This window comes from Stegastes partitus, unplaced genomic scaffold, assembly GCF_000690725.1.
Source record: "Stegastes partitus isolate 25-593 unplaced genomic scaffold, Stegastes_partitus-1.0.2 Scaffold2000, whole genome shotgun sequence".
In the NCBI taxonomy this organism is placed as follows: domain Eukaryota; kingdom Metazoa; phylum Chordata; class Actinopteri; family Pomacentridae; genus Stegastes; species Stegastes partitus.
In genome coordinates, this window is record NW_007579731.1 from 7,722 (window position 1) to 25,857 (window position 18,136).

At 44.9% G+C, this 18,136-nt stretch overlaps 1 protein-coding gene across 3 annotated transcripts; it reads right to left on the reverse strand.

Annotated features, from left to right (window-relative positions):
- Positions 1-27: 27 nt before the first annotated feature.
- setd5 (SET domain containing 5) lies at positions 28-17,371 on the reverse strand. 3 transcript variants are annotated; one of them, XM_008303407.1, is made up of 24 exons: positions 17,272-17,371; positions 15,334-15,436; positions 14,661-14,923; positions 14,306-14,364; positions 14,009-14,196; positions 13,768-13,806; positions 13,363-13,653; positions 12,897-13,045; positions 12,640-12,757; positions 12,426-12,535; positions 12,068-12,317; positions 11,763-11,846; positions 11,471-11,629; positions 11,004-11,381; positions 10,646-10,906; positions 10,154-10,271; positions 9,686-9,915; positions 8,570-8,626; positions 7,977-8,453; positions 7,469-7,561; positions 4,467-4,756; positions 4,259-4,380; positions 4,055-4,143; positions 28-2,822 (listed from the first exon to the last, which is right to left on the reverse strand). In XM_008303407.1, the coding sequence occupies exons 1-24, from the start codon at positions 17,340-17,342 to the stop codon at positions 2,247-2,249; spliced, it is 4,575 nt and encodes a 1,524-aa protein (XP_008301629.1). In that variant the 5' UTR covers positions 17,343-17,371; the 3' UTR covers positions 28-2,246. The 3 variants fall into 3 exon arrangements, with proteins under 3 accessions (XP_008301629.1, XP_008301631.1, XP_008301630.1); XM_008303409.1 differs by having other exon boundaries at positions 16,413-17,322; XM_008303408.1 differs by lacking the exon at positions 7,469-7,561.
- Positions 17,372-18,136: the final 765 nt, after the last annotated feature.

Sequence of the window (18,136 nt, forward strand, 5' to 3'; positions counted from 1 at the left end):
GACGTGCAAATCACACAAGACAGTCCCTCAAATGACACATCACAATGGTAGTTTTCAAAATACATTACCATCATGATTATTTTTATTATCAAAATGCATTACATCTCTTGCTTCTTAAATCTTTTGGAGGGGAACAATTGAAATAGTTACTACTATGATCTGTGTAAAAATAAAACAAAAACCAAGAGAATGAATCTTTACAAAACAACAACAGAAAGAGAAAAATGCAGCGTCTGGTTATTTCTTTTTTTTTTTTCTCGGAGGAACCCAGGAACAGAGCCGATGCTTAGCTTCCAACCATCTGACAAAAGTTGGTCACTCAGACCCTACAAACAAAGATCATGCGATAAATTCAGTGTACTATATTCTCCATACAAGTCTATATCACATTTCACACATAATCATACATATTGTCCTATTGTGTCTTTTTAGGTTGTATCTCTTTCGTTTTAAGGTGCTGGTTAATTTTGGGTCACAACTTTTTTTTTGTGTTTTTTTTTGTTGTTGTCTTTTTAAATCTGTCAAACATTCATGTAACATGAGAACCCTCCTGTGTGTGTGTCGGGTGGAGGGGTGGTGGTGGTGGTGGTGGTGGGTTGTAGTGGCAGGTGGGGGTCCAGGTAAACCACCGGTCCCCTCGGTCCTTCAAGTCTTCCACACAAACGCAGCCGTTGGGTTTTTTTGTTTTTTTTATTCTCCCCACATCCGGTCCTGAATCAAAGTCTGAGAGAGGAGGAGGAGAGGGCGAGTCCTGCTGCCTGAACGTCAGTCTGAGGTCCCACTGCGACGGCGACGGCGGCGGCGGGAGAAACCGTCTCCTTCTTACAAGTCAGTTTGTGAGGATTTTTAAAAAATAAAAAATACAGCATTCTGTGGAAAGGGAAGCAGCTCTCCGAGGAGAACATAGCAGCTTTTTTTGTGTGTGTGTGTTAACCTAGATTTTCTAAACAATCCAAACGCTCCCCTCGGACATCCATGGCCCTGTTCTGTTTTGTTTTTTTCTCCTCGATGCCACACGGAATGCAAGGATTGGTCAGACGACAAGTACAAACATAAAGAAAAACAAAATCCTGCAGGATAAACAACATGTTAGCTTAGACATGGAGTCAGTATATTTTGCTTTCCTTCCTTCCCGTATTTCATCACTAATATATATATATGATCAGTATGAGTTTGAGGAAAAAATAAAACAGATTTCAACTTATATAATGACAAGATGAGTGCAGCCATGTATGGGGAACATAACTGGATTTCAAATTTATTGGAAAAAAAAAAAAAAAACAAGAATGCAGCACCATGAATCATAAGACCTGTATGTCTCAAGTACAATATCAGAAGTCTACAGTGGAGTCGTCCTAAAGTGAAATCAAAAAACAGTCCAGTGGGGGATGAGAGAACAGAAGAGAACCGAAAACAAAACACTGAAACAGACGAAGAACCTTCAGGAAGGGCGAAAAGACAAAAAAAAAGAAAAAAAAAAGGGCCAATTTCTTGTTTAGTGAGAGAACATGGAAGCTAGTAATCATATGGAATGATCCTATCCCAGGGAGGAGCCCTGCCTCTCTAACGCATCTTTAGAACGGATGATTTACACGTCGCCTTTAGCTCGCATCATTTCCCCCTAATCCAAATCAAACACTTATTTACTGCAGCAGACTCGGCCACGCGCCAAATCAGAGAAAAAAAAAAACGTAACGTTGGCAAACAAACGAGAAAAAAAATAACAATTAAAAAATAAAACAACTCTTGCTTTCAGTTACAGCTCAGCATTTATCCAACCTGCTTACCGGGATGTCAGGTACGGCTTTTGAGAACTTTGTACAGACATTTGTGTGGAAGGTTTTGTTTTTTTTTTCTTTCTTTCTGTCATCGTATTCTCCACAGTCTGGCACGAGAGGAAACACCGGGGACAATTTCAAGTTACACGTGATTTCTTGTTATTTTTTTCCAGAATGTTTCGTCCAAATCGCTCTTTCCTCTGATTCCGTGATGATGTCCAAAGTCAATGATTAATCTTTGTGCAGAATGTGGTAATTTTGTTTTTCTCTGAAAATAAAGAAAGTAAAGACAGAAAATAAGAAAAGGAGAAATCCGTAAAGAAGTCCTTGCTCCTCCTAGGTCTGTACATTTTGTCCTCCCCGAACTCCCTGATCCTCGATCCGCCGCAGCTTTAGGGGTTGAGGAGGTTTCGCAGCTTCATACACACTCACGCTCGCACACTCACACATACACGCTTGAACAAGGTCCTAAAAGCTTCCTGACTGTGTCCTTACTCCGGGTCCCTGGAGGGGGGAGTGCTGGAACTGACTGAGGCTTGTCCCTCGCTGTGGGTAGTGTGTCGGTCCGGAGGCCGACAGCAGCCTGGAGCCGGCCTGCAGCGCTGCCTGGCCCGGACTGCCCGACTTCAGGCCGCGAGACGCCTGTTGCTGACTCCCTCTGGAGCCCTGGGCGCCTGAGTCTATTTTAGTTTGCCCGTGGGCCCTGGATCCCGGGGCAGGAGCTCCCGTCAGGCCGCTGTTCAAAAGGCTCGCTTTTAGGTGGCTGCTGCTGCTGCTGCTGCTGTAGCCGTGGCCTCCGTCCACGTTACTGCTGCCACTCTGCTGGTGTAGCGAGCCTACCGGCGGCCGGGAGTCTGAGGAGGAGGTGGGGCTGGGACTGGGGTAGGAGGCTGGAGGGTTGTCCTGCGACAGCCCTGGGTGGGAGGAGGAGAGGCGTGGGTAGAAGCTCTGGCCTGATGAGGGACTGTAGGAACCCCGGAATGGAGAGTTGGAGGTTTGCTGTAGGAACGATGGGCTGTCCGTCTGTCGGTGGCTGTCTATCGACTGGACACAGAAAAAACACTCAGCACTTTGTTGTAGTTACACATTTCTGAGCTGCAGAAAGGAAGTTCATGTTAACTGAGTGTAAATCAGTGCATGGACAAATCAAGATGGCATCTGGAGGCACTGACAATGAGGTTCATTTACAAACTGAAGCAATGTGACGGCTGATGATATTACCGTAACTCTCAGACTATTGAGGCACCTGAATATAAGCCCCACCCACTAACTTTAAAAAGAAAACAAAAAGTGTACATATACAGGCCGCACTTGTCTATAAGTCGCAGATGTCCACCTTGTAACATGAGATATTTACAGATTTTAATACGTACCGGTAACATACACAAATACGTACCGTAAACGCTTTTTTCCAAACAGTGCCTGTAACACGGCTGGTTAAACAAACTTAAAAATACAGCAGCCTACCAGGAAAAGTCACTGATCGCACAAACTTCCTCAGTCTCTCTCAATGTCACTTACATCTCGAGGCAAATTCGTAAAAATCCATAAATTAGCCGCATCATTGTCGAAGCCACAGTGTTCAAAGTAGCGGCTTATAGTCCAGAAAGTCTTATCAACAAGCTGGATGTGTGGCACTTTCAGGAAAACGGCAAGACATAGAATTGCAAATGTTAAATGTCAGCTAAACATTCATCAGTCTGTCCAGATCTGACCGCTGAGAATAAAACGTCAGCACTTCATCCTGTTTGGGTTTCATTTTGTGATAGTAAATGAATCCTTGGGTTGTGACTACAAACGGATTTTGCAAGGTCACAGCGACTTTAGACCAGCAAAGTCTCATCATTTCATCCTCGTCTCCAAGTCAATGTTTATGAGTCATTCCATAAAAAAAATAAAAATCAATCAGTGCCTTCCACCTAAAGCCCCTCAGACCTGTGAACACAAACCTGAATCTATTATTGGTCTGGCTTCGTGGATCACATCAAATCAAAACGCTGGAGTAAAGTAAAGTCCCTCTCAGGTCACTGTGATAAACAATCTTAAAACTCATCTCAAAGTGACATATTCAGAAGTTTGTTCCCCATGAATTTAATGCTTTAATGTCTTTAAATGGCTCAGGTGTAACGCTACACCATTGCTTCCAGTAAAAAGGTTTTCCAAGGACGGGGGCCAGGAATGCAACCTCATTAAAGAGCAATGCTAAAGCCCTGGACGGACACTGACATAACTTAGAATAAACCAGTAAAGAGCAGCAGACATGGCGGCTTTGCTACCTGGTGAGAGTACACAGAGGGACTGTATCTGTGTGGACTCTTCATGGGAGACGCCATGGACGCTGCCTGCATCTCGTATCGATCTGCATCTGAAAACACAGAAACTAGGATCAACTCCAGCACGAAAAACAAACCATGACAGCTACAGCCCAGGATGTTCTCGTTGTTCTGCAGGAATCTCTCAGTCTACGAATGCCGTCATACCAGAATCCTTCTCTGTGGAGCCGTCACCCCTCTTGTACATCCGCTCCATCTTGATGTTTCTCAGCACGCGCTCCCGGACCCCCTGGCCTTCCCTTAGACGTTCGACGGTGGTGGGGACCATCCTGGGAACAAAACCAATCTAAAGGTTATCACCCAGACAACGTCCACATGGCGTGACATATTCAGTGAGCTCTTTGTGGCGTCTCACCACTGGTTGTTGCTGTCCTGGCGTCTGGACTGTACTGGTGGTCCCTGTGGCTCCGGAGGACTGACCTCCTCTATCTGTGGAACGGAGGCGGTGTGAGCTGAGGAGGAGAAGGAGCTGTGCGGGGAGGCCGGGGGCTGCTTCTGCTGCTGATGGGGATGAGGAAGGTGGGCTTCCTTGCTGTAGTGGGAGGCGGATCGGGTGGGGGTGCCGGCGAGGGAGGAGCTGCTCCCGGCCGGCTCCGGGTCGCGGCCGCTGCCCTGCTTCCGCTTACGGTACTCCAGCAAAGACACCTGAGGCAGCAGAGGGAGGGAGACTGTAAAACACTCGCTGCTGAAAAGGTCTGACACACATGTTGTATCATTCACACTGATGCCGGGCCGCTGACTCAATCACATCATTCACCAAAACTGCACTGAGTGATGGGCAGACTGCATGCACCACACCAGAGAGGACTCACCTAAAAACAGGATTTACCAATAAAGAAAACAAAAACAAAAACAAAACAAAAAACACCTCGATCACCAATTACCTCTGAAATGAAAAGGTCGGCTCTGTTCTCATTCCGTTAACTTACTTGTAGTCACGAGAAAGGCTCGGATACAGCAGACTGTGGATCACGTTATGTATTATGAATGCACTGTTAGTAACATACAGCATCTAAAGCTTTGACGAAAGAGCAGGCAACTGTAAATGCACCACACCATGATGCAACCACGCTGAAACAACAACTGCACAAACACTCATATCGACGTCCATGGAAGGTTGTTTTTTTTGGAACATACACACACGTACACACACCTGCACTATTAACGATGAGGATGAGAGCACTCGTCCCAGCTTTGTGTCATCATGACAAAGAAAAGGGAACAGCGGGAGGTGTATGAAAGAGGCAGGGGGAGCGGCATGATGACCACAAGGTCAGACACTGACATGGATGGCTCTTGCCTGAATCTTTAAACTAGCGCTCACATTACATACAGGGTCAGAGTCTGAGGTTACCACAGAGCACCAGAAGGCCTCGCCGAGGTCTTCAGCTAGCACCAGCGTTTATATTTTTAGTTAATCTGAAGACGATAGTCAGGCTTTGCTCGCAGTTGTCATTTGTCCTATTTGTTGTGCTTCTTCATTATGAGGTTCATTATGATGCATTCTACACTTTCACCCACGTCAACATGAGGCGTCAGTGGTCTGAATTCAACAGATCAAGTGGATATTTTCCCAAAGCTGCAGCCTTTTTAGTGCAAGTTTGTAAAAAATATACCATCTTGACATGAGGAGCCCAGACTGCTCAAACCTCAAATAGCTTCAGATCATCTTTTGAATGCAATTTCAGATAGAATGAGGACTAAGAATGTCATATTTTGTTTAAAAACTTGCGAACCAATCTCATCGGGGCCAATACAGAAATGTTTACAGCAAGCAAAACCTGATTAGAGTTCAGATGGGCACCGGATTACTGTTTTTAAGCCACACAGACCAAAATAACTGTGAACGTATTATAGTTGTCGGTCAGAGCTGGACGTCCCACTGATCAGACAGCTTTGTTTCTAAAAAGGTCTCTGATTGGTCACAGCATAGAGATGCACCCATTTTAATCCTGACTTATTTTAAATAGTAAAAAATGGAACTGAGTGGTTAAATTATTACCCACAAGGCCTGATGCAGGATATTTCAGGTGAACTCACTTGCAGCCTCTTCAAAGTGAGCCGCTGGTTAAGATGTCAAAACTATGAACTGTTGACTTGTTTACCAAACTTTCATCTGAATACATTAAACCTTTGTTTACCTGCAAGGATCCGCTGACCCAGCTCTGACTGAAATCTATCAGAAGTCCTTTGCTGCACACTGAACTTGAATCAGTGCATAAAGTAGAGTTAAACCTAAATTACAACTTTAAACCTAATTATAGGAGCTTCAGTAAAAAGCAACTTTATTTCTCTTATAGGTTCTTGAACCTATAAAACCTTTTGAAGAACCTATAAGAGAAATAAAGCTGCTTTCAACTGAAGTGATTACACTGAGCTGCATGACTGAGGATCTACACGGAGAACTTTAAATCTAACTTTTATTTCATCTGACTGTCACAACAACCTGAGGGATGAGTTTTATTTATTCTGTGTAAACATTAGGTCAGAATGTTTAGATGATAGCTCTGAACCATTATCACCAGCAACGAGAGCTGAGAGACATTTATTCGATTGACAGAAAATTAATGGCCACCAAATCTGATGACCGATTAATGACTTCTAGCAGTTTGAAATAGCAAACACTGATATATTTTAGCAACATATTTGTAAAACTTTGCTGCTGTTGTTTGTAATATGTTAGTAATACTATAGACAGTAATGTAGTATTTCTGTTTTATCCTGTTTTAGGTTTGTTTGTTTGTTTTTGTCTCTACAATTTTCTGACATCTGACAGGCCAGACCAGTCATGATCAAAATAAACTACACATTGGTGAATAATGGAAATAACTGTTAGCTGCAGCCCTACCAGCAGCTACTTCATATTGCTAGACAAACCTTCAACACCTCTAATATACTCCAAGAGTTACCCTCCCTTATTATTCCACCCTGAGCCCCGAGCATATCCCATGGTGCCTTGTGATATTACACTTTTTTTGTTGTTGTTGCTGTAAACCACCTAAACAAATTTAGCCTTGTTTACAGCATGAACCACTGATTGCAGTTTGGAAAGAGCCATGGATGGGATGGAGCGAGGACACATGAGCTTCATCTTAACACCATCATGAGAATTCATGAACCATCGGCCTCTCGGGTTGAAGGCAATGGATGAACCTTTTCACACTTCGATGGGTTTGGCTAAAATGGCGTATTAACTCAAAACTCCTTCTCCAAACTAGAGAGTCGTAATTCAATGTGGGTTTGAAGGAGGGGAGGGGACGGAGTTGTCAGAGCATGGGGTGGGTGTTGTATGCAGATGCAAAGAAACAATATTTACATGCACACTTCTAAAGATGTAGTTGTAGGGAGAATATTCACCATATTTTGTACTGGCTTGTATTCACTTCTTACAGCTATAGCCTGGTAATCTGGCTTCCCTGTCAGCAGACTAATGGTATGCTGGTTGGCCCTCTGCCTTGGAAGAAAAGTGGAAGAGAGACTTGGCAAAGAGTGTCAAGGAGCAACGAGGGGGAGGAAGAGGACTGAGGGAGAGGAAGGGGGGAGGAGGGGAGGGAGGAAGGGTCAAAGCTACAGAGTCGAAATCATTTCAGATATACACATGAAATAGTTAAATACGTCCCTCTGAATGCCTGTTGTGTTTGGATCCGACTACCCGACACAAGGGACCAATCGACATATTTAAAGACAAAGTCAATGGGCAAACACAGAGCAAAGGGGCGAAAGCACATAATGACGTCTGGCTTCTCAGTTTGCACATATCACACTCAAAGTCACCTGTGCTCGAGAAGAACAGATTTACCTGCAAAGCTATTCGATTAAAGGCATTCTTTTTCACATAGTTATCATTAAAACGTGGAGAACTTGCCTTCTTCTTTTGCGGTGGGTTGCTGGTGTGAGGAGGCGTGCCACTGTCTGGGTAGCCTCCAATATAATGGGGCTCCCCATAGGGTGACATGGAGCCAGGGCCCACGTCTCCAACAAGTCCCTGGCAGCTTATGGAACTGTGGAAGGACTCTGCGGGGGAAAAGCCTCCTTCTGACTGAGAGAGGCGTCGGTCGGTGGTCACGGGGTTCCCCAGGTTTGCGTTGAGGGGCGAGCAGGTGTATATGAGGTTGAACTCTGTCCTGAAGGCCTGCTCCCTGTTTTGGGGGTTTAGGTCTGAGGAAGGGCACGACACTGGATTTAGAGAGCTGGTCCCTAAAGACGACGGCCCCTGGGAGTCTTGGCCCGAAGGAAGTGAAAAGTCATCCGAGGTCACGGCCACGGGGCTCTCCAAGCTGGAGGGGAGCGACAAGTCCGGGAACTGAGGCCGAGAGACGTCAAAGTCTGTCTGAAGACATGGCTGCAGGAGGGAGAGGAAAGGATGGAGAGAGTTGATCGACAGGCAACACGACGGCAGGAGCATTTAGCTGTTTGTATTATCAGTTAGGAGTTAGGAGCAGAGAGCTGAGGACGTACCTCCGGAGAGATGGACTCCGGCCGGTGGACAGGAGAAGCCTCAGGGGATGATATGTTCTAGAGGGAAAAACAAAGGCTTTTAGAAACCTCACAGTAGGTGGGAAAAAGCTCAAAATTGCAATTTAAAAACAATGCAATTAACAAATCCCTGTCTGACTCAGGGCATAAACTGTCCTCCTTGTGTGACAGTGACACTTTGAATGGTGTCTCATGTGGTAATCACATTCTAAATCAATTATGTAGTTAATATTCAACAGAGGCTGGACTTTAAAAAAATGTATTCTGCAAATCAAATCATAATATCTGTATCAAACATCCAGTTATTTATGTTCCCTATATTGTTCAGCACTACTTCACAGCACATCAAGTGGTTGGTGTGTTTCAGTCTAGCAGTTTTTGTCAGCGTGCAAATCTATATTTACTTAAGATCAGCACCAAGAGGTTAATTTGCATACAGACAATAGTTTATCCTCAGTGATTAACATGATCCCCAGATACTATTTAACACAATTAAATAAACCCACAGAATAAACGCTCACATATTTACTTGGTTTTAAAATAAACACAAAGTAGTGCTATCCGTCTGCAGGTGTTGCACTCATCTGATAATTTATCACAAGTAAAACAAAGGCCTATTTGAATTGACTTTCAGCTGAAACTTGGCTCAAAATACATTAGAAGCTAGATCTACAGGCCTCATCAAGCTTTATATAACAACTACTAATCCAACTGGACAAAAGCAGCATTTTGTCAACAATCTATGCACACGTTTCTACCATCACAAAGCAAAAACAGGTCTGTGGAGTGTTTAGAACAATCTGAAAAATGTACAGAAGTACTCGGACGCTACTTTAAAACATCTTTGACAGCAATGACAGCATCAAGTCTTCTCACCATGATCCTAAAGGGTCGGCACGTTTCTCTTGGAAATGTTTTGGGGAGAATCATTCAAGTTGGTGTCTGTCTTTCCTAATTAGGTCAATTCAACTATACACAGGTGGACTCACATGAAGTCATAACAGCATCTCAAGGACCGCTGAAATAAGTTGGAAGCACCAGAACTTAACTGTGAGTGTCACATATGGTAGATATATGTATACATAGTTGTGCCCTTACCTCAAATTGCAGTGGTGTGTTGCAGCGGCTGGCGGGCAGTGAGGGCATGGGTGAGTAGGCCAAGCCGTTGGGCAGCAGTGAGCCACAGGGAGTGTGGAGCAACGGATGGAGGGAGTCCTCTGGGAGCGGCGGCGTGATCGGCGACAGCGGGCGAAGCAGGTGTTCTGAAGGTGCTGGTGCCGCCTCTGTCATGTACTTGGAGCGTCGCTTTTTAAACGGTGCGTTGAGTTCTGGGGTGTCAAAAAACATGACATGTGGACAAACACAGTTGGAAACTTGGAAAATAAGCACTTACAAGAACACACAGAAGCCTCAAACAGTTAGAACAGCGTTCAACATGTTCATCTGGACTGCAGTTACTTGAAGACACCTTTCATTCTACTTTAACTAATAATGGTAACTAGTTGCTTAGTAGTAATTTCAGAAGATAAAAGGAGTAAATCCAGAGGGAAAGGGTGATGTGCATACCGCTACACAGAGGGTTGGGGGTGGATCTGCTACTGGTGCTTTGCTGGGAGGAGGTGGACTCCGTGCCATCCTCTACACTGGCTGAGCAGCTCTCATCCTCCACCTGTTTGATCCATCTCTGCATCCAGACAACAGAAATAACGGATTAAGAAACAAGAGTAGAGAAGCTCGAGTAGGCTTTACATTGAAAAATTCTTCTCTAACGTAACCCAGGTTCTCTGAAAGCTATACATCAAAGGTCGCTTATAGCTACATTTTTAGAGATTTTTTGTACTTAAAAATTATCTTATGTATGCTCAATTAATTTTTCAACAGATACATATTTGGTAATTTCAACATTTCTTGACTTTCAGACATTTTAAAACTGCTGATTAACTGTTTAAGGACCCGCAAACAGCACTAGCATTAAATGTGAACTCCCTAAGGACAATCCCTGTTGTTAATATTTTATATTTACATTCTCTTGTCATCTCTGCATAATGCCTTGTTCACCTTTTTGTAGCAGCCATAGGTGCCGTCCATTTGGAGTGGACGGGGCCGGCGGCTCTCGGGGTTGAACGGCGAGCCGAAGCGGACGTAGTGTCTGGGTGTGGTGCAGATGAGCGATGAGTGGGAGAGGCCCGGAAGCATGTTGAGGGTGGTGGCCAGCACCGTGGGGTCAGTGGTTATCCGCAGTGGGCGCTCAACAGGCACCTCCTGGTGGACCCGCTCCCCTCCAGGGATCTTGTCATTCAACCACTCTGTCACCAAGTACTAAAGATAAACAGAAACATTAACAATTAACTCTGCAGAACACATCAACTAATAAATATGAATAAGGAGAGGAAGTGTTTTGCAAATAAAGGCTAACCTTCTTGGTCTTGGGGTAGCGCAAGTTGCCTCTGTTTATGCAGTTTAAGCCCTGGCCATCTCCATCTAGGAGATGACCTCCCAGGCTGCTCTCCCCGTGGCCATGTTCAGCACCATACGGGCCCTGAGAACCCTCCTCATCCAGAGCGACACCCTGATCGGTTGATGTAGGAGTAGCTGCCATCGCTGCCGCAGCAGCAGCCGCCGCGGCCTGCTGGGCCAGGGCTTGACGCTGCCGCCGGGCGCGCTGGGACGAGCTCGACCGGTAGCGAGATATCCGACTTTTAGGCCGCGGCTTAGTAGGCCTCGCAGGTTTAGGGGGAACAACCGGTGCAGGTAGGCTGGGTAACGAGGTCTTCTCTTCAATAGATGGCACTTCCTGTAAGAAAATGTATGAATAGGGTAAATTAAGTAGGTGCAACACTGCAGAGGAACAGATAGTAGAGGCACACGTTTTCTCTCACTGACCATGACGTAGGTGGTGCGTCGTGTGCTGACCCCTACACCAGTACTGTGGGATGCAGGAGTGGTGCCTGTTGGGTTTCCAGCCCCATCCTCAGTTTCTACACCCTCCTCCTTTACATCTGTTCCTCCCACTCGCCTCCTCCTCCCGAAGCTGTTAAAAGTCTACATAAACAGACAAAGGCACAAGTCAGATAATTACCTGAAATATTTTGTCTTCTGAATAAGGTACATGTGGCTCAGCTTTATTGTTAACTAGAACATAAGAAAATTGCTGTAGATAGTTGAAATGGCATACTCTTTTACTGGAGATGATGATCCCATTTTCATCCACCTCTCCTTCCTCTCCCTCTTCCACCTTCACCTCATCCAGCAGCCTCTCCTGGTTGCACAGACAGACAGCACATGAGGGAAACATCTTAACCAGCAGGCATAAATAGTGTAGAAACAGTCCTGAGATCACTTTATTTTCCCTTTCTGGTCAGATTAGTATTTAGTTGGACTTCCATCTAAAGCTATAATTGAACTGACATCATAGTTTACTCTCAGTGTTGACCAGATTTATTTGGAAAATCTCTTCATCTTAGCTAGAAAGACTTGTACCTCTGTGTCACTGGTCCCCTGTAGATCTTTGGCCTCCTGTTGCTGGTCCAGGGTCTGGTTGCCGTCACCAGCGAGACAGCCCTCCAGTTCTCTCCTCCTGGCTTTCCTTCGTCGGGTCTCAGCACCAACCAGAGGGGAGGGAGGTGGCAGGGAGGGGGGACTCAGCAAGCTCTCCCTGGGGCTCAGGTTGTGCTTCTGCACCGGGCAGTTCTGGTTGCCCTTATGGCAGGCACAGTCCACTTTGTAATTGCTGGTTTGACAGGAGAGAAAACAGAAGATTAGACGCGAGAAAATGCTTTTAGTGGCTGATCTGAAGAAGGTGGAAGGGCAACGTTGCGAGCTAAGGAACAGATCTGACCAGCTATTGAACTCGTAGTCAAACCCAATGGTGACCTCAGCGTCCTTGGTGATTTGACTGATGGCGTAGATACACAGATGGATCATACCTTCAGCAATCATATGCCGGACCTGGGAAAGGGAACAAAGCCATGAGCTATTTTTGTAACTTTAGCAACTTGACAGAAGCCATCTAGGACATTCACTGAGGTTTAAATAAAAGCTCAACGGCTGACCTCAGCATTGGGTGTACAGGATCTCCTGATGAAGCGGGCATCATTTCCAAAGGTCCTGGCGTCAACGCACATCTCTACATCGTTAAATTTGGAGTAGAACAGCACAAAAGGGTACGGTCTGGAAAAATATCATGACAGGTGTTACAACAGGTGACATAATGCTGGAATGCTGGTGGATTCAACCTGCTGTCTTTGCACAAAATGCTGTATTGCATCTAGTTTACTAGTCCAGTAACTCATGTACTGAGAGCTCTTACTTCTTGAAGAAATGCCCGTTGACTTCAAACTGTTGTTTGAGCATGACCTTTCCCCGATACTCAATGATGAGTGTGTCTGGCTCCAGGTTCTTGGCAGCTCGAAGGATCTTTCTGTGTTTCTGCACACGTGTTACCCGGCCCAGCTGGAGCTACAAACAACAAGTCCAAAAGGGATTTATTTGCAACCACAGGAAAATATTACATGTGTTCCACTGAGGTATGATCACACAATTGTGACAACTGCAAGCAGGCAGCACACTCATGCAAAACCAGCAGATGTGTCGACTGAACTATCAGATGCACTGGAAAGCTTCATTCATCAGAAAATGACTTTGCAGTGTAAACTTTGTTTTTATGTTATGTAATATTATGGACTTCATTTGGGTAATTACAGTGCATCTCTTGCAATGTTGTTATCAAAAAGCTAAATGAAGACACTTCTTGATCCAAAAATGCAGTAGCTGACCTGCATCTGTGAGCCCAGCACCGTGTTGTTGCAGGCCAGCTCAGTGCGATTGATTGTGTCCATAGCATCGACCGAGACGTGAATCTGAGTGCTGGAAGGCGGCGTGGTGGTGCCGCTCTCTGTCTTTGACACAGTGGTGCTGGCAGCACGGTGCAGCTGGAGCAGCGTCTGGACGTCAGCGCTATACTGATTGGCCAGAGCCTCCTCATACTGGTCAGTCCACTGGCGGATTCTGCTCTCCCACCCCTCCGCTGTGTTCTCATCCAGCACGTTTGCCTCCGTGGTTGAGTTCTAGACGTGGAAAAAAAAAAGAAATAAAAAAAAGATGGAGCGAGTTGTGACTAAAGTTTGTCTTCACAGAGGAGGCCTAACTTTACATAAATGTCAGGTTAACTACAATCTTACCTTCATCCTCATGGATTTCCTAGAACCCTCTCTAAAAGCCTGAATGAAAAAAAAAAAAAAGACCTATATAAATGGATGCACCATACATTCCACAAAATAAAATGTTCAATGTGGAAAGCTTGTCACAAAAATAAAAGCTCCATATTGTGTCTTTATCTAACATCATACCATTTTCTTCTATGTGTCAACTGATTTTTTTGCCACATCCTACTATCCACTGTGCTCCTAACACTTTGCGTACCTTAACTTTTTTGCCCTTCGGCGTTCCACGGGCCTTTTCCGTGCTCTTCTTCCTCTTTTTGGATTTGCTCCTTTTGACCCGGTTGACAGTGAGTTTGATGCTGGTGGGCGTATGTTGGGTGGCGGTATAGGAGATGGTGGAGGGTGACACCTCTTCATCACCACTCTCTGTTGCACTGCTCTCTCCAGCTATCAAACCAAGCAAAACAAGTGTACTAATTAGATATGATGGAGGGAACAAATCTTCACATGTATTGCACTTTACAAACTACTGTTTGGTTTGGATTAACCACCTTACCCGAGACATTTTCTGCTTTTCTGTGCTGCCCTTCTGCTCCTTTCCGCCTGTCCAGTCCCCTGCAACAAAACACATCATCAGTGTGAGTTCGACACTGCAAAAAGAGCAATAAGTCTTAATCAAGAGCAGTGTAGTTGGCTGTAAATGGAGCTATGGCATCTTGATCTGAACAATGTTTGCAATGTAGGAAGTATGGAATTTTAATACAACTAGGTATCATGATTATTTCATAACTGTGTTTTGCTGCTCTTTCCTGTACTTTCTGAAATCCTTCTGGTCACTCCACACTTGCACCAGTCACAGCAGCTGAATCTCATGCTCAGGATCCAGATGGGACAAGTTTTCCCTTCCTCACCTGCAGTTATCACATTTGATGAGCAGGCCATCGGGCGTCAGATTGCAGTGACACCAGCTGGCCACGGCCCCGTCCTCCTCTGAGGAGCTGTCGCTGTCGGCTGAGTTGTCCTCAGTAGTTTCGTGATAGCGGGAGCTGCGTACCACGCCGTTGAGATCCATGCGGGGAATGATGGTTTGGGAGAGCGGGGAGGCGGGTGGGGTGGGGGGAGGGGGCGCGCCATAGTTGTGATCCTGACAACACACAACGGAAGACTGTTGCATCTTCAAACAACGGGTGTTCAGGCAAAAAGGGAAACGGAAAATGGAGACGAATGAAAATGAGGGCAAAAAAACAGGTATGTGAAACAGTACAGCTGTTAATAACGGAAGTAGTCTGTGGTTACAAAAGACTAATAGCAGGATAGACATTCATGTACATAATGGAACTAGAAGCATCAGCAGTCCTTAGTTTTACTCTTACGGTACTATTTTAACAGAACACAAACCTTGAAAAGATTAGAAAAAAAGGAGAAATTGAATAGATTAAACTGAGTTATTGCTTTTGTTTTTTAGCTTTCAAAACATTCACAATGTAGCCAACTTATCTTATTAATAGAGAGCAAAACTTATTTCATACAGTAAGACATGCTATGATTAGAATTGATGATTACGTAAGAGCTGTATGAACTCACAGCATATGGTAGTCCCCGATACCCATGACTCTGTGCGCTCCCACAGCTGTGGTTGTTGTAGTTTTTCTCATTCACGGCAGGGCTTGCTTCAACTGACTCAGGGCTGGAAAATATAAAAAAAAAAATATTATTTCAAGAATCATATCCATAATTCAGTAGATATTTTCCACTTTACTGTTCCAGAGCTCTTATGTAAACAAGTGTCTTGATAATCGACATCAGTCAGTCACTAGATGGCACCATCACTCTGAAGTTGCTCACCAACCGAGGAGAACAGCAATTTAGGAAATGGAATGTGGGCCGCCATTATGTTATGCAACTCCTTTGCCCTTTAGTTAAGGTCTGGCCAGACAGTGAACAACCTTGCTTTATCCTGCCTCACACTCTAATTCAGGAGCAAACTTGAATGTCAAGAGGATCAAAAAGACAAAATGTTACATCTGAACCACAGGATTTGTATATCTCAGCAGCCACAGCGTGCTTTCTTGTGTTAAGAGTCAACCCTGCTGGCTGAGTTTTGGAGGAAACTGAAGGGGGCCGTGAACAGGGCTGGATGGGAGGGAGGCCAACGGCATTCCTAATAACCTCAGTCATGTAAGCAAGCTCACCAACAGAGAAGTGGCAACTGTTCTTACTGAGGTTGTCTGTAGACATTTCCTTAGACATTACTCAACAGTTAGGACCCAATGTGGAGCAACGTCAGTAAAAGTTTACCAGCTTTACACAGAGGGAGGGTTTGATGATTTAAAAAAACATCCTGTGAAAAATACAGGGGTGATAAGGAGGCTCCTGAGGGTGAGCTGTCCCTCTGGTCATTAGTGGGTAAACGATAACTGCAGCCTTTATTAATGAGCAATTGCCTGGTTCAGTTAGTTTTACATAATATGGAATGCGAAACAGTCCACGATAGTTTAAAATTAACTTAAAACAGCCATGGAAATGTGGCCAGAAGAAAAATGCCAGAGGTGGTATAACATCCAGCCCTATACAGACGTCAGTGCTGCAATGCTTCATCTGTAGATGGGTTCAAGTTCATGTGTAACCAGTTTGACTGAAACTCATTTACTGTATTTCCTTACTTTCTGTCTGGTAAAGTTTAGTGCACTTCCCATCCTGTTGGATCTCTCCAGCAGACTCTGCAGATAGGACTGAAAACTACTGACAAAGTATTGGAAGGAAGCATATTCATCACAACCAAATTTGCTACTGTTGTTGAATGATGTGAACACAGCGGACAACTCTCCACCACACTGTGCTGATTTGGGCCACAGAGTTGTACATCTGTGTTCGCAAGGCAACGGCCGACTGAAACTAATCATGAGAATCAGGTGTAATGTAAGCTTTTTTTCTTGACCTTAACCTCCTCAAAACACCGGAAGTTAAAGACATGACACCTGTAATGTGGCTAAAGGATATTTTCGATGACTTATTTCAGTAGTTTTGGCTATTGATGATTTTCAGCTGTTTTTATAATGTTTTTTTTTCTGCAGCCTGCTTGCAAAGACCTGGATGTGTGACAGCATAACAAAGGTCATGAGGGCAAATAACATGAGTGTTTGGACAATCACATAGGTTCTGCACGTATATGAAATAGTTGCACTTCCTTTGAAAAATGCAGGTAAGTGCAGTAGGTCAAAGGTGCTGTTTGGGAACATTTCTTACTTCAACATTTCTATTCCAGTCAGGTTTGCTGCTTATGTGGATATATTCCACATGAGGTGGTGCAGATGATCAGGTTAAACAGGAACTCTGTTTACCTGCTACGCTTGCTCTTCTTTCAGCAAAGTTAACGTATATAAGCAAGCAAGTTGGAAAGTCAAATGTTCTCACAGGTAGCCCCAATAAGGCAACACAACCAAAAATAAACCCCAGGATGTAAAGAAAGCAAATGAGTCTTTAAGGAGAGACCACATACTTGAGCTGGTAGTGGCTACTTACTCTGATCCAGCAGCCATATCTGAGTAAGACGTTTCAGGTGTGGTGACTCCCAGCGCGATTACTATGCTCATGTCGTCCAGCACAGCGACGCGTGGGAGGGGGGGAAGAGGGGGGAGGAGAGGGAGGGGGAGGGGAGGGACAGGATGGGATGGGGGGGAGGAGAAGAGGTGAGGAGAGGAATCACAGGGTCCCGGCTACAGAGAAAGACCACTCCAGAGGTGGGGCGCCGCCGAGCCGTAGCCCACGGCTCACGGTCATGGGGGACCTGAGGACAGAAAGACAAAGAGCCCATCAGACACATGCTGGTACGTAGCCTGGACGCAGACAAACAACCAGCTACATGACTCAGCATATCATGTGACAGATGGAAAAACCCTGCACTGCTGCACAAATATTTCTGAAATACATGGAGCGGTACAGTCGAATTTCATTTTTAGACAGTTTAATAGACAGCTTTGTGTCTGCAGCAGCAACGGATAGGAAGCATTACAGAGTTTTTTACTTGTCATAGCACCAAAAGCACAGGTGTAACACTACAGCAGTAAATCCAAATTCAATCCAACCCCAAGAAAAGAGCTTGTGCTCCACAGTTTGTCACTACACAAGTGTTTTGCAGATGAATAAGGAAAAGAGCAGCGTAGCCACCAATCTTGAGGACACATACTATTGGAGAGAAAGGGCATTCTGTTTTAACTCTAAGTGCGATGTGAACGCACTCAGGAGCGGATGGGGGGAACCGCACCGAGACCCTTGAGGGGAGGTGGTCTTGGTGTGGTCCCAAACTCTGAGTGGTTCGTTTGTGGTGGTAAAATGATCTGACCTTGATCCAGTCCAACTGTTAGGCGTACTCAGCAAGTCTGAGTTA

Coding starts and splice junctions, on each gene's coding strand:
- setd5 (XM_008303407.1), bottom strand. CDS start 17,342: ATGAGCATAGTAATCGCGCTGGGAGTCACCACACCTGAAACGTCTTAC. Junction 12,758..12,896: donor AACGGGCATTTCTTCAAGAA/GTAAGAGCTCTC, acceptor ATATTTTTCCAG/ACCGTACCCTTTTGTGCTGT. Junction 8,627..9,685: donor ACACACCACTGCAATTTGAG/GTAAGGGCACAA, acceptor TTTTCCCTCTAG/AACATATCATCCCCTGAGGC.